Below are 16,517 nucleotides of genomic sequence, written 5' to 3' on the forward strand. Positions count from 1 at the left end.
GTAGAGAACAAATCTGTCAATGTTTTTCCAGTTTCAACATCATCACGAGGTGGTTGTAATCCCTTGTTCATAGCGAGGAGATTAGAGAGTAGTTGGTTGTGGTGTTTGTTGTGTTTGGTTTGCCAAAAAGAAGGGTGAGAAAAAAAATCCAACCTCAAAATGAAAGGATAAAGAGAAGATACTTTATCTTCCCCTAGGGTATTAGAAATGGAAATGTTGTGGCAATTGAAACTTGGGAAGGAGGGACCAGCGGACCTCAAATGTTTAGGAAACATCATTCACTTTTGATTGATGTTGATCTTTCAATGAAAAGAAGGGACGTGTAGCCTTTTTTCATCACATTTCGTATTTCTGGCTTTAAAAGCAACTGCTTTTAAGATGGCATTGTATAATGGCCTACTTATCTGCCCACAACAATAGTGATTTCATTTTTATGATCTCACAATGGCAATATATGTTGTGGTTTCCTTGCTCTAACTTAAAAATAACATATTTTTGGTAAAGAAATGTGACCCCATTTCTAGTACATGAAATAGTTAAAAATGAAGAATGATACTATTCAGATTTAAATTTTCAACTATTAACTCTAGAGTTTAGTAACAAATAACAATCGAGGACTAGTAGAGGTGTCACTAAACTTGCCAAACATTTTCCCTCACTTTAACTCTATGTCAATTTGGTAGTAGCTTAAGACAGCCAATCTCTAAAGGAGAGATCTCTTAGGGCTATCTCAAAAGGAGAGGTCTCTTAGGGGTGTTAGAGCCCCCAATGTCATGCAGGTGGAGTGGGCTTTATAGCCAACTACGTGTTTGAAGTTTCAATTATAATAGTAGTTGTTTCCAACTATTGTAACCTACATACACCTAACCACATGATTGTTATTTTATTTCTTAAAGAGTTTACTATTTCCTACTTAACTTATTTGTTATTGTGTTTACTGTTTCCTAATCCAACTAAAATATACCCCAAACACAAAGTACTATAAACCAGGCTAAAATAATTTGCATCCTATACAAAGACTACAACCCACATGCTATAATAACTTGACCAACTCAACACTCCGAACACCTTACTCTCCAGAGTGAGCACGGTGCTGAGAGGCTGCAACACTTGGGCCTATATAAAAGGAAAGAGAAGCAATCAGATATTTATGTAGAAACAAAAATCACCCATAGGATTTATTATACAGATGAAAAATGATTCTGTAACAGTTTTTGGGTCCTTTGTTTGGGGAGCGGGAGCAGTATCAATTGTCAACTAGGCTATAAATTTCAATGATGTTGGACCCATCAACAATTGGAAATGCAGAGGTATTACCTTGCAAGTCATTGAGACAGCTCCTAGCTCCCCAAGTCGATATGACCGAAAATCAAGCAGCATGAATTATGAAAAACAAGTCAAATCTTGTACACCATCTGGCCCTCTATGAACTGAAAATGGCCTGGATACACTAAAAAATTGTGAACTACATTACTTTTAGGGTTGATAGAACAACTGTGTGACTCAATTTGTAAAAAGAACATATATAATGAAATGAATGGTGAGAACGAACGGAAACTATTTTACAATGAATAGGCCACCTATAAGAACGTAACGGCCTGGATCAAAAATTGGAGTTTAGTGAATGGGATTTTGAGAATTGTATTCACACTACTCTGGTTCTCCATCCCGATGTAACTATTTCGGTATGATCTTGCCTGGTCGGAAATTCCGTGGAATATTAGTATCTTCAGGTTCAGGACGGTAAAAAACTGAGCCTAATTAATAACATTTCACACTTCTGCACATGTTCCCAACTTCACAAGAAACCCTTCGGTTGAAATGTGGTTACTTCTGGCGTTCGCTTTCCTATGGTATGTATAATATCATGAAACATGAGAGTCTTGAACCACCAAAGTAATGCGCTTGGCACCATCTGTTCGAAAGGCATCTCCTTTGAATCCAATCTGGTAGGATAAATCATGCACGCTTCCTTAGCAACAGTATCCAACAAGAACCCAGGTGAATTACTAGAGAATAAAGGTTACCTCACTCAAACCATCGGGTGAAAACCACCGCAACAATACTCCAATACGCACCACAGCAGGAATAAGCTTGAAAAGCAATGGTGTAGTCACCTACACAAGTTTTATTAGCACATTAAATTACAATAAAGTTAGATCATTTAAAAAAACTATTTCTATGTTAAGATTTCAATGTCTCATTGGAATAGATCGCATTCAACCATATATTAACAACACTTCTCATTTGATTCGTAATTTAACAAATTTTCCCTTTTTTAATCTTAACTTCACAAAACTACTTCGTCTGAATTACCATATCAGTTGGGAAACATACACATTAGTAATTAGTTTTTTCTTTTTTTCTTTTATTCTTTTTTATTGTTCTATGAACAAACAAAATTCTGTTGAGAAAAATATAAAGAATATGCATGGAAGGCCCTCTAAAAACTCAAGCAATTAGATGTTTGGGGACTTCAGGAAAATGCAATAATAATTAGCTAACCAGGCTAAGTGCAGTTGTCCCAAGCAGCAGTATATACAATTTTCCCTGCAAATTTGTACAGGAAAAAATAATATTAAGAGAACACATGAAAACAATGAAAATATTTAGTCTTTTTAAGAAAGACTCACATTCAAGGCTCACACCTATATAAAATACAACAACGAAATCAACATCTCCATCACGTAAATATTCCAATATTGGTAAAACCAACTTCATTTTGTAAAGGAAGCAAACTTTCATTGATATAATGTATTAGAAGTTTTAATTAAGAGGTTATTTTTTAGTTAGTCTTTTAAAAGCTGTAATTACTTTTGTTATAATTTTAACGCCTTAATCACTTTCTTTCACTTTTGTACAAATACCATTGGGCAACAAATAATGAGAGAGTCTTATTATTAGATTTCTTCTAATATAATGAATAGTGGCTAATGCTCAAAATACAAAGATAATAATAAAACAAAAAGGCACCTTTACCAAAATACAAAAGACCATGAAGGAAAAACAAATTCCAATTTTTAAAAATTACTTGAATAGAGATTCCAATCAATGAGTTAAATATGATCTCACCTCTCTCTACTTCTCTCAACAAATGTAATATGACTTTAACATGTTTAGCAACCATGCCATCAAAGATTGAAGAGAATAGTGATATGATGCGTTTCACTCTAGTTTTTATGCTTACCTTTACCAACTCATTTAGCTGGTCCATGTGTTAAAACCAATATAAGTTGCTACTTGCCATCGCTACTGGCTACCAAGCTTAGACTTTTCCTATTAAAATATTCCGTTGTACCAGATAAATTAATTCATACTCTCAAAATTGCTGTTGTTTGAAGAAAGTCAGGTCAATTCTTATATATAGCCTAAGAGCAAGGTCACAAGCCCATTCGCTGAGCCTGCTCTATTCGGACCAGTCTCTCATAGATACTTATGAACCTAATTATCGATAGAGCATGCTCTACATCGTTCCCCACCCAAAGAAGCACCACCATCCACTACAGTTTACTGTCCAGCACCCCAAGGGAACTCCAGTTCCCATAGTTGATACAACCATGTTAAGGCACCAGTGGATTACATCCCTTCCCTTACAAGAAATAGTACAAGACCAACTCTAAGGAGAAGCACCCCTTATACACCATTTACAACTTGTCTCATTTGCTCACATAAGAAGATGGAGGGACTTTTCATTATTTTAAAAAAACATTATGAGGCTTTTCCTTTATTATTAACTAAAAAATAAAATTTACTAAAATTAAATGCAAAATTCTTTTTTTTTTTTCATACTCCCACTCGACTATTGCACTTTATTGTGCTTGAACTATAAAAAACAACACAAACAAATTATAAACCTCAATCAAAGACAAGCTTACAATTCAAGCACCAACCTCGACAAGATGAAGATTAGAAGCACGGCTTAGAAGGACAAAGGCAAATTCTCCAATTTGTGCAAGTGACATCCCAACCTATGAGATGAAACTATGTAAGGCCTCTTTCAATTACCTGAATAAAAAAAGAAGTCATTTCATTGTGAAGTTTCATCTCACCAGAAGTGAAGTCTTGTTGTTGTATCCAAATCCCTTGACAACAGTAGTAACCACTACAGTCTTTATAATGATTACCAATATTACAGCCGCAAGTAAAATATCAATGTGGTTCCATAGGAAATGAACATGAATTAGCATCCCAATGCTGGCAAGAAAAAGAGCAGCAAAGAAGTTCCGAATGGGCTCAACCTATATTAATCAAGCCAATCAGTAGAAGGTATTAAAATTTCCATGCCAGCTAAAACAGATTCGGGGAAGTAAAATGGCAATATTAAATAAATAGTATGGTACTTGCTATAGACCCTAGCAGTATCTGAAGCTGATGAGAAAAATATCAATCTTATAAATAAATGTTTTGAAAAATGTTGTCAACGTTTTGTTCCATGACAAAAAGTTCTGTTACTTCCCAAAATTATTTTTTAGAAATTCATTGCATCTGGAACATGAGATTCATCATCGAGCTTGATGCCCAACCCAAAAGTTATATATTTCAAGCTATATCATAAGTTCTATGCTGCAGGACTTTATTATAACTGGATCGTGAGATTTATCTACAAGCTTGAAGCCCAACCCCCAAAGGATCATAAGTTTTATGCTGCAGGTTCTTATTACATCTGGAACGAATGTTTATCATAAAGCTTGAAGTTCAACCCCACCCCCAAGAAAAAGAAGCTAAAAATTGTCATTTCCTATCAGAAAAAACATATATTTCTATAATCATCAAGCTACAATATTTCTAGACCCATTTCCATGTCAAACACATTAGTTGCATGGAAGGGATAGCGCTCTTGTGGTATAGAAACACGCAAGTAAAACTCAAAAAAAAAAAAAAAAGAAGGAAAAGGAAAAGGTACTTGGTAGTAACTATAAAAGGGAACAGTGTTCAGGCTTTTAAACAAACATAAAAAATTCATATTGACCTGTTCAAGTGTATGCTGAGCAAGATCAGTAGTTGAAATCATCACACCGGCCGCAAAAGAACCCAATTCAAGGCTTAAGCCAAGTTTATCACTGCACTGTATAGGGGGTTATATAAATAAATTCAGTAGTCAGTAATGCAGTCATTTACACTAAACCAAGTATTGGTATGTGCCAGATGTTACAGATAGACAATTCTCAATGGCAGCAACTTTATTCTGAACTTTAATCCCTTATTCACTTTAATATAATAAGAATAAAATAAAATAAAAGGATAATGCAACTAATAAGGACCATTTTCCAAGTCCAACTTTTCATAATACAATATGTATTTGAAGAGGGAAAATCCACAACTAGAAAACTGAAGCTTTACCATATCGGTATCTACCAAATGATACTAAATCCTGTATTGTTTCTAGAATTAAACATTAGGAAGTGGAACTAACCCAAGCAACAAGCAAGCAGAATGCAACAGCTGCCAATTGATATAGTTCATTAGTCTGCGTGGAAAAGATTTTGATCAGAACATGAAGCAATAGTTGTAGCAGCGAACAAAAATGTTGCCCTTACCTGAGATGACAGGCTAACCATAAGCTTAAGGAACCTCGGAACACATGTACGAGAAAATATTGTCAAAATAATCAAAAATGCAATCAAGACCACCAACCTGGAAAAGAAAGAAAATGGCTGGGAAGTATTAGTTTCAGTTGAATAATTTGAAATGCAATTTTTCCCAGTTGGCTATCAAACAAGTAAAAACCTCGAACGAAAAGGGTATCCTGAATTAGTAGACCATACACCAACTGTGCTATGTTTTCAGAATTAAGTGCCAGTATGCTGGATAAGAATTTTTTTGTCACACTATATACTTGACTAATTTAACCAAGAATGAAGAACCTCATGAATAAAATTCTCATACACATATACAGACAGCGTCGATTCTTACGACTTAGTCATGGACAGAACTCCTTGAAGAACACCAGAAGTACCACCAAGAATTGGAAGCAGAGCAAACAGCAAGCCTACGGCACAATCCTGGTGGTGCATAGAAAACCAAAAAAATATCTATATCATCATCATGAAGCTAGTTAGCTATTGGAATTTATTAAAAACACACACACACACCCCTAGACCAAAACTTCTAATACAGCCAAAAATCTTTTTGGATGCCATGTAATCCCCATTACTGATTAGTAATATGACTTTTATAAAAAAAATCAGAAACAAAAATTTTATTGATATAATAAAAAGAGACTACTGCTCCAGAATACAAGATCTCCTAATTAGTAATATGATGAAGTATTCAAAGAGGAATTTAGTCATATACCTGAAGAATAAGAGTACCAATGGTCACCTGACCATGAATGGCATTGACGCTATTTCGCTCCATTAAAAATTTCAAGACCTATAACAGATAATATTGTGGAAGTACCAAAATTTAACACAGACAAACCATGAAGGCCTTATTAATGCTGACAAAAGAGCACTTAATTCTATTTCTAAACAAAATCTATACATACATAAATATATACTTGCTTCCCAACGGTCTGTGCCCAGACAATAATTTTTTGAAACCGAAACATCACTTTTCATCGATGAAATGAATAGAGGCTACTCCCTATTATTTGGGTACTTTTATTTTAATGGTAACAATTAATAAAATAATGTCAAGCTTGAGTATTAATATGTTAATAGAAGTATGATTGCAGGTCAGATACGTTATAGGGTTGAATAATAAGAAAAGGGGACTTAAGTTAGAAGAGAAAAATAACAAAGAGCAAAAAAGGTCTTCTTATCTATATTCCCACACAAAAAAAAGCTTGTTCTCAGATATAACAAAATGAATCAAAATATTTACAAATATAGCAAAATTTTAGAATCTATCAATGGTAAATACTGATAGACACCTCCATCATTGATAGTTTCTGAAATTTTGCTATATTAGTAAATATTTCCAGCATTCTGTCATTTAAAATAATTTCCCAAAACAAAAATAAAAAATGGTCTTCTTATCTTGAAAGGTATAAGTATAAAGGAAGGGTGTTCTGAAGTAGAGTGACTATGAATGAACATATTCCATTGCAGAATAACATTCTTAAGAAATCATAAAAATGATTTAAACATTTTCTGAGTAATAGATTAGCATAAAAGAGAAAAAAATGAGGAATTCATAACTATCTCAAGATTCTTTTAACTGGCTCAATTTTTTTTAATTGTCAGCATATCAAAAAACTAAGATCATCCCAATGCTACTTTAGTCAGCCCACATTAATACGACTTCATCCCACTCAAAATTAGTAATAAATCAAGAATTACCACTGCAGTCGAAGACATAGACAAGAATGCACCAACAAATACCCCCTCTGAAGATTTACCGCCACATAGCTGCAAAAGCAAGCAATTTTACATTAGAAGAAACAATGGACAGGTAAGCGATATAAAAGAATGCACTTATATGGAAGTAACAAGTAGAAAAAGAAGACAAGAATATCCCAGAGACAGCATTGACCCCTATACTTTTGCGCAAAGCAGTTAACTCTAGCTGTTGTATTGCCCACCAAAGTTCCAGCCAGTAATGCCAATTAAAAGAAACAGTAGGTAAGCTAAACCAAACCAAATACCATAAGGAAGGCCACGAAAAGGGCAATTCTTGTCTACGTCTTCTGTACCATGACCAGATTTACTAGTAGAAAGACTCAGGTATAACTGCAACGAGCTTACCTAAGCCATCAGGATTTTTTCTTTTCTTTTTACTTGGGCCTAGAAACTAGACAGCCGAAAGTTTTACAAAAAGTCAACAACTTTGGGCCCTAGGAGTAAAATGTAGATATAGTCACTCACTCAGAGGAAATACACTATACAGCGCATAAAATTTCACAAGTACTCTCCATGAAAAGATTGTGTAAAAGCATGATGACAATTAAAAATATGAAGAGCAACCATTTTGAACAATAACAGTAATAGATAGATAGCAGAAGAAATAGATTTGAGAATATGTGAGAAAAAGAGAGGCACACACACGGAGATGGGAAACAATTAGATACTAATTTTGCCCAAAACACTTCCTCAATTTGAAGACACTTGAACAAGAGTGCATAATAAACGTGTGTACAATATAGGAATTAGGATGGATGCTCTTAACCCAGGATCTTTCGGATATTGACAAATACTTGTTCATATTCATAGCTGAAATTTTCAAAAACATCTTATCAACATATCTAAAATCCACAAAATGAATCTACCCAAGAACATGAATTTGCAAGATTAATAAAATTAAAAAGAAAAAGAACCGAAACCATGAAGCATGATAACTTTATCCTATACTGAAAAGCACTGTACAAAGAATCAAAATCAGAACTGTGAGCTTGAAAATGCAACTATTTGGGTGATACGGCACAAAAATACACAAACTAAAAATTAAAATAAAATGAAAGGTTAATTAAAAAAAAAAAACAAAAAATCACCGTACAGCTGGAATAACTCTCATCAGAATGTAAGACATACCGAAGCAGTAATTCCACACAAGCACATAAAAAGGAAAATCTGAAGCAGTCCTCCAAGAACCGCCACTGCTCGAACTACACGAAGCTGGAAAAGAACAGAGATTATTGACAATCTAAATAGGTTGTAAACCAGCGATTGTTAAAAAAAATCTGGAAGAAACGTCAGGCAGACTTTGGTAGTGGAGAACTCCAGGCCCAATGCAAAAAGAAGGAAGATCACACCAAACTGAGCAACTGTCTCAACCTGAATGGATATGTAAATGACAGATTAAATTCTGGTGAAGCAATCTAATATATTAAGGTAATATCCGGGAATTCCGGAAGCATAAATTCTTGATAGTATCATAACTCATAAGAATCAATAATAATGCTCAAGACAATTAAATATTCATTATTCCATAACTAATTTAAAAAAGAAAAAACTGAGAAAAAAGTCAAATTTTGATTTCACGAGTATGCATACTCATTCAATAACAACAGCCTAATGTTACAGTTAGCATATGAACCAAATGTAATATCCGGGAATTCCAGAAGTATAAATTCTTGATAGTATCATAACTCATAAGAATCAATAATAATGCTCAAGACAATTAAATATTCATTATTCCATAACTAATTAAAAAGAAAACAAAAAAAGGTCAAAATTTGCTTTGACAAGTATACATACTCATTCAATAACGAGCCTAATGTTACAGTTAGCATATGAACCAAATGTAATAGATTTACAAATTTTATCCAGTACCTAAAATCCAATAAGTATACCTCTTAGCTTTATAATAAAACAGAATGTAACAACAGAAAAGAATCAGCGAGAGAAATTCATAAATTTGTCAACTGAATGAAATGGACATAAATGATACATACTTGCACCATTTCACTGACAAAGCTTAAACCTCCAGGTCCAATGAGAGATCCAGCTAACAGGTATCCAGTAAAGACCTGCAAATTTCAGAATGCCGTAAGCACCATTTACAAAGAAGAAAGTTTTAGGCCATTTAAAAGAATTTTGAGGCTTATGTCCTGAAGCTCACCCTCTCAAGGTAAAGCAATGTTTTTTAGAAATCAAATCGTATGCTATTAAAAATAAAGTTCAAAAACTAGATGGATATTCTATATTTAACATCAGATTTAAATATTTGGAAAACAATGGGAAATCGCTTTCCAATCTTTCTTAAACAATATCTACTGAAAGCACACCCAAATAAGCAAAACAACTCTTATAAAATGCATATTGGTTTCTTTGGGAAAAATGTTCTTCCATGGAGTGAAAATCAATATACATATGCTTAAATGATAACATGAAGTTTTTTCCGCCACATACGCTTTTGTTTAACAAAGTTGCATATCACATTGGCCATTGATCCTAGGGGCTCTTCCAAAAATCATTTGTGCATTAAACATGCCTTATACAATAAGAATGCTATGGTGCTACATTATGACATTGGTTTTTCGATCTTTTTAGAGAGAGAGGATGAAGAAGAAGAATGATGATGATCAGACCGGTTGTCCTGCACAAGCGAAAGCAATGCCACCACAAGTTGCAGAAACAATAACAACAACTAGATCTGAAATCAATCTGCAGATAAAACAATTTGAAAAGATTGGACCAGTAAGCACTCCATCATATTGATGCATACCAAACAACAATGAATCATGAATCATGAATAAAGACAAGACCCAAGGACTAAGTCCACTGAGCATTACTGATAGAACCCAACCTCAAATCCAATTGGAGCACAGGATACTTTGACTTGGGATTTGAAATAATAAAGACATTGTCCTGAAGAAAAAATCCAATGAAAATGAATCAACTTCAAGAATAAAATTATATTTGTTTCTTTGAAATAGGAATAAAATTGTATTTATTTGTAAATTTTACAGGATAAGTAAAAATGTAACCGGTATACACATTAGGCATACCTTTCGATCAATTAATGTTGGCATGTCTTCTGCTCGATTCTCATTATCTAAATGGAAGACATCATGGAACTGAAATGATCTAAGGTCCAAAAACAGGTAAAAAGTACTATTACAGTTTACTTTCGTACTGGCAACGACTATGGTATTTATTTCATAAACAGTTCAATTTAACGAGTAAAATATATGTTTGTATACAGGAAATGGAAGAACATACTTCTCCTCTTTCGTTTCATTCTTCTTTGACTTAACTCGAGCAACAGTTTCCAAAACTGCCTGACATATGGAAACACATTCATTTCAGTTCATGGGAAAATACCAGTAAGAGATAGCATTGGGAGTACATTAGCAAACATATTTGCTATTCTGACTGCATGATAATTCGTTGAGAAGGACGCAAGAGGATGATAATTCCACATCAGAAAATTTCATCTGACGGCTGGAATTTTGAGGAATCTTATAGCTTTCAAATGGAAATTTGAATTGAGCTAAAACGTCATACATTGAACAGAAAGAGCAGGTGGCCTTGCCTACTGGATTCTATCATTAGTTTTTCTTCTATTAAAAGTCAGTAGAAAGAAAAGACCGGCAGTGACAAGATAAAACGTCGACCTAACCTGCTTCTCAGCAACGCTATTGTTGAAGCTGCCAGGATCCGCGACTGCAAGGGAAAGTGAAAATATAGATACTCTCAAGAAATTCAATGAAACCATAGTTATTTTCTCAAGAAAGTCGATTTGGCCAAAAGATAACATAATTTATTAAATTGATAGATGATTTTTCAAGACCATAGAGCATCAAAATCTCTTTCCAGTTAAAATCCTGCTTATTTTCCACATTTCTAGAGACCAAGAGGACGTCTAAGTAGCATGCAGAATTTGAGTTCCATCCAACTCCCAATACCCGACGAAATCACTAACGTAAAACAGCTCTCGAGGTGAAAGCACATCAAAATGAACTGAAAAACAGGTGTCATAAAAAGAAGAACAAAAAGAATGCGCAACAAAAGCAAGAACAAGAACTAACCAGAAACCGAAACAATCAAAGAGAGAAGAAAAACAGACCTCAATGTTCAACAAACAAAGAATTGAAGAAACGCATTTCAAGAATTTCACAATCCTAAGCCGAAGGAGGAAGCGGGAGCTTATATACCGAAACAAATAACAAAAGAGGAAGAAGTGGAAGTCAGATCAACAAACCTTCATCAGTCTGCTCATTTTCAGTAAATTCCCTCTCGAGAGCCCGATCGATTATGTTAGCAAAACTATGGTCATCATTGGCGGATCTCGAGGAGTTAGAGTCGGCAGTAGCATTGATCTCGCCGGGCACCAACTCGGATTTAGTGACGGTTATGAGAGAAATGGAAAGGGAAGGGAAAGTAGCGAAGCAGAGAAGAAGGTGAAAGAAGAGAAAGAGGACAAGAATTGTAGATAACGATAACCTCATTGCAGAAATAACAACGATAAGGAAGCGGTGGCCGGCGCGGTGGCGGTGGCGGTGGCGGTGGCGGTGGCCTCCGTCTCCGAGCGGGTTAATAGAAGAGCGGAAGGAAGGAAGTCTAAAAAAGGTAGTTTTTATTCCTTCTTGTTTATTTATAATTATAATTTTATTTATTTATTTTCAGTTAAGTGAACGGCAATGGAGGGAGTAATAAATGAAAGTACGAAAATACCCCTAGTAATTAGAGGAAATCACTTTGTTGACGGTGGAGAAGGAAAATGCAAGATGTACGGACGTTACGCAAGAGATGTGTGACTTTGGGCATGGTGAATGCCGAATGGTCCATTCTTTTACTATATGCCCTAATTTCAAATATATATATACACATTATATATCATCCCATGCAATTGAGCATATGCTTAACTTTTTTTTATACTCGATTATTTTATTTATACGATAGTTTATATTTAGAATGTAGATTATTTTACTTTGAATTATAATAGAATGAGTTTGAGGTGTAAACTATCTTAGTTTGAAAAAAAAAACAAAAAATAAAAGATGATAAACGTAAAATAGTAAAAGTTGTAACAAATAGTAAATACATTAGTGTTGAAGTTTTGAAATAATATTGTTAATCGTAGTTAATTGAATGATTATATGTTAAATATGATTGTTTGCAACTAAAATGTGTTTTTGTTGATTTCAAGATAAATGGTGGAGATGATCATTTGCATGCAAAAGCGACTTTGATTAAGATGGAAGACGTAAATGTTTGGTGTAAATTTTTGTATAGTATAGTATATAGTGAATGTTTATATTAAAATATTAATGATATCTATCACTTAATTATACTTTAATTATATAATTTGCATTACTTAATTGACGTTAGGAAATAACATTCTAAGGTAAGTATTTCTATTTTATTCGGATGTTTGAACTTCTCTTTTATCATGTTTTACTAAATTAATGTCCATTTTTAGTAGGTATTGAACTTTTATAAATATATGAAATGGAGATAAATATAAGAATTCAAAATATAGTTAAATTTAACACTATATCTAAATTTAATAACCTATTTAATGATTGATATAAATGTATGTAACTTTGCTATAAAAAAAGTAGAGGTGCATTATCCACATAAAAATATTGTGTAGTTTTTAAATACAAACATTAAATACTAAATAGGTTATATTTGTGTAAGTTAGGTTTGACCTCTTTTGAATCTAATTAATATGGGGAAAAATTAAATGAACTTTTACCTTATAACTTGGGATAATATTGTGGTACTTAATTAAAATTTCAAACTAATAATAATGATTTGATGTAATTAATACACTTTTAAAATTTAAAGTATTTATGGTTAGTTATCGTATCTATTTTTTTATAGTATAAAATAAATTTGTAGTTAGTAGTATATACTTATTTAGTCAACAAAAACTTAACTCAATTGACACATATGTGACAAGAGGCGTCGGGTTCAAATCTCTACCCCTAATTTGTACTAAGAAAACATATACTTTTCGATAGATAATTCAAAAGTTTATTTTATGTTTTCAAATTCGATTCTAAAAATATGCCTCTTGTAAATAATTTGGATTTTATTTTTTAAAACGATTATGGAAAAAAATAAACATTTTAATGTTTTCATTACTTTTTAGATTATGAATTTGGAAGTTTCAAGTTCATAATCATACTAGGGAAGTGTTTAAAATGTTAATAAAAGTTGTTTTTACTTGTTTAGATTAATAATTAAGTTGTTTTTACTCAACAATTAAGCTATGAATATAGTTATTAGTATTTGATTTCTATTCATATTAGACTAAATAAAAATGACATATCATCTTTTACAAGCATTTATAAAAGACGTTGAAAATACATATAAATTGATATTTAATATCGATATCCAACTTTTGAACTTACGAATATATATGTGAATAAGTCGACATATCTATAGATATTTTAATCATCGCTTCTAAGTATGAAATTGATGGGTTGGTTAAGTTTCTATTATAAGTGAAAAGGACCATTTATCTTAAAAGAGAAGCTTCAAGGATTATTAAAGAAAATATAGGTTTTATCTATACGTTTCGACGATTTTAATTATATTTGCTTTAGAATTGGCACATGCCTCTTTGCCTTTTCATTTTCTTCCTCAAGCTCATGTGGGTATCTTTTATTATTTTACAAGCTATAAGGTACGATGGTGTAGGGTAAGAGTCAAGTCGATTTTATTAGCTTCGAAATCAATCGAGAATCAAATCAAATTGATTTATTTTATAAGGAAAGAGTCAAACCCATGTCTAATAAATAATAAAAACAATTGGTTGACTTTTATTTATTCCAATTTATTATCTATTTAATTCTCAAATTTCTAACTTTTTTTTTCTTTCCATGGATGTGTTCATTTTGCTATTTTCAAACTAAACTTGGGGTATTTTTCAAAATTGAAATTGAACGTTTTTTTTTTTTTACATTTTTCTAAACAACCAGCATAATAATATAATTATTATCTTTTTTCTAAACAATAAATATATATGTTATAGATGTATCGTAATAATTCAAATACTAAAAGGGACCTAGGGTAGGAATTTATTTTTAAGGGGTATCCGTACATCTTTGATTTAGCTTGATATCGATTGGTTTTTGAATGAATGGAAAAAGAGTTGTATCTACTTTAATCACGTCATCTAGTACCTAGTAGTATTCTCGATTAACATCAAATCTTAAATAACATTTTATAGTTTGTGACCTTATGTCAACTTATGGTGGTATGTTGTTCTCCACCGCCATATACACATTTATTTTATGAAGCAAAATTAAATTACTAACAATGGGGAGTATTCTAATGTTACGTAACTCTACCATCATCGTTAAAAATTATAAACAAATGATTTTAAAATAGTATATATATACTAATCATGTCAATAGTACATTAGTTAATTATTTATATAAATAGTGATATAGGATAAACAATACATACACATTACGCTACATATAAAATGAACATAGTTTACCACACCAATTTATCTATCTTTAAGCCAGTCCAAATTGTTCTCATGATTATAAAACACCCAAACTTAACAATAATTTAAGCATTGAAGCATGTGATCATAAAGTGTCACATTGATGCAAGATCTTCGAGTCCTTTGTGTAGCTTTTGCAAAAAGAAAACTCAAATTGCTATTTCATAACATAAAATGACATAATGTTGGGCAGCTATCAGGTAGTTGTTTGCCATTTTCAAAATTCGATAGCATCGTCTCAATGTAAGGACACCACATTTTAAATAAATAAACTAGTATTTGATTTTTCTTGTCAACCTCAACTAGTTAAGACGTGTTGCTACAAAGCCTTGATGGTTGTTTAAGACAAGGTAGAAAGCTCATAGATTGATTCAAATCCAAAGAGAATCAAGAGCAACATGAAAAAGCACGTGTCCCAAAATATGAAAGTTAAAGCCTCGAGTTTCGAGACAACTAGATGAGTTTAAGGAATAACAAGTTAACCAATGAGCTCAATGTTGGTGCCTTACAACTTCGAGACCACAATTTCCTAGTCATCATGGGGGGTTACATATAAATACATGTAGGGCGTCAAAGAAACAACAACCTCCAGTTCCGCAAGCACCTTAACACGCTTGGGTAACTATAAGCAAATTTCAAAGATCAAAATGCTTATAAATAATTTCATTCAATGACTCTAAAGGGAAAAGAGTAAGTAAGATCAAAATGAAATGTGTGAATTTACTTATTGCGTACCTCAAATGAATTATACATTTCTTATACTAGACATCATAGTGATGTAGGTTCTCGATACACACACTAGTTTGAGAGTCTCTTACACCTATCAGCTTGAAGGACAAGATTCGACTAGGAGAAGCTCTGAAGCACAAATACTTCAAATTAAAATGTATAGAGAAATGTATATTGTTTAGGGTGTGTATTATTTTAGTTTTGATTATTATAGTATGTGTTTGTCGTGTTGATTATTTATGTTTGAAAAGAAAATAATAAATACCTAGTAAAAAGTAAAAAATTATAAAGATAAAATAGTAATAATTGTAGTAAATAGCAAATACTAAAACAACAAGAGTTTTGAAACATTATCAATTGAAGTCTAATTGAAAATTTTTAAATAATATTTATAGCATCGTATAAATTTCGTCCATCCCTTTAGTATTATATTAAACATAAAAATGGCTAGATTCTCGCACATTTTCTAAAATAGAACAAGAGGTTCTCGTATGGCTAAAATTTAACCCAACCAAATTTCGAAGCCCACAAAGAACCAATAACAAGCCAACACGTGTTGGTAGGAATAGTTTATAAACCAAAGAAAGCTTTACACGTGGACGGCCTGGACGACACGAGCTTTCTGGGGAAATTCACTGGACCGAACCGGAAAGGACCATGCATCAATTTTCACGAAGCCGATTAATTCCGGTTTGTCTAAACCGCGATTTTACCTTTTTTTGGGAAAAGGCAACAGCACGTGATATCCTTGTGCGCTGCGCCGTCCATGATAAAAATATTATTATTTTCATAATTACTAGGTTTTGCTTAAATAATAGTCGGTTTATTGTGTTGGATAAAATATTTTGCAATAACCTTGGCAATATAGCATAATTAGAGGGCAGATAATTGATATTTTCATTGTATCGTTTGAAAATTTACGAAATATCAAGGAACAA

The 16,517-nt window shown here is 32.7% G+C and overlaps 1 protein-coding gene across 3 annotated transcripts; it reads right to left on the reverse strand.

Moving 5' to 3' along the window:
- Positions 1 to 1,147: 1,147 nt before the first annotated feature.
- Positions 1,148 to 12,099, reverse strand: LOC103492311 (K(+) efflux antiporter 4). 3 transcript variants are annotated; one of them, XM_051081334.1, is made up of 20 exons: positions 11,587 to 12,099; positions 11,005 to 11,048; positions 10,605 to 10,659; positions 10,391 to 10,437; positions 10,189 to 10,250; positions 9,971 to 10,046; positions 9,335 to 9,409; positions 8,643 to 8,714; positions 8,472 to 8,555; positions 7,284 to 7,352; positions 6,295 to 6,372; positions 5,914 to 6,002; positions 5,538 to 5,634; positions 5,414 to 5,467; positions 4,970 to 5,065; positions 4,050 to 4,238; positions 3,891 to 3,968; positions 2,506 to 2,550; positions 2,028 to 2,117; positions 1,148 to 1,946 (listed from the first exon to the last, which is right to left on the reverse strand). In XM_051081334.1, the coding sequence occupies exons 1-20, from the start codon at positions 11,831 to 11,833 to the stop codon at positions 1,866 to 1,868; spliced, it is 1,728 nt and encodes a 575-aa protein (XP_050937291.1). In that variant the 5' UTR covers positions 11,834 to 12,099; the 3' UTR covers positions 1,148 to 1,865. The 3 variants fall into 3 exon arrangements, with proteins under 3 accessions (XP_050937291.1, XP_008450843.1, XP_016900918.1); XM_008452621.3 differs by having other exon boundaries at positions 10,391 to 10,469; positions 10,605 to 10,663; positions 11,587 to 12,088; XM_017045429.2 differs by having other exon boundaries at positions 10,605 to 10,663; positions 11,587 to 11,737.
- Between the last annotated feature and the right edge of the window lie 4,418 nt (positions 12,100 to 16,517).

Source organism: Cucumis melo, chromosome 2 (genome assembly GCF_025177605.1).
Source record: "Cucumis melo cultivar AY chromosome 2, USDA_Cmelo_AY_1.0, whole genome shotgun sequence".
NCBI lineage: Eukaryota > Viridiplantae > Streptophyta > Magnoliopsida > Cucurbitales > Cucurbitaceae > Cucumis > Cucumis melo.

Coding starts and splice junctions, on each gene's coding strand:
- LOC103492311 (XM_008452621.3), bottom strand. CDS start 11,833: ATGAGGTTATCGTTATCTACAATTCTTGTCCTCTTTCTCTTCTTTCAC. Junction 7,353..8,471: donor TGTGTGGAATTACTGCTTCG/GTATGTCTTACA, acceptor TTGCTTTTGCAG/CTATGTGGCGGTAAATCTTC. Junction 2,118..2,505: donor GGACAACTGCACTTAGCCTG/GTTAGCTAATTA, acceptor AAACTTGTGTAG/GTGACTACACCATTGCTTTT.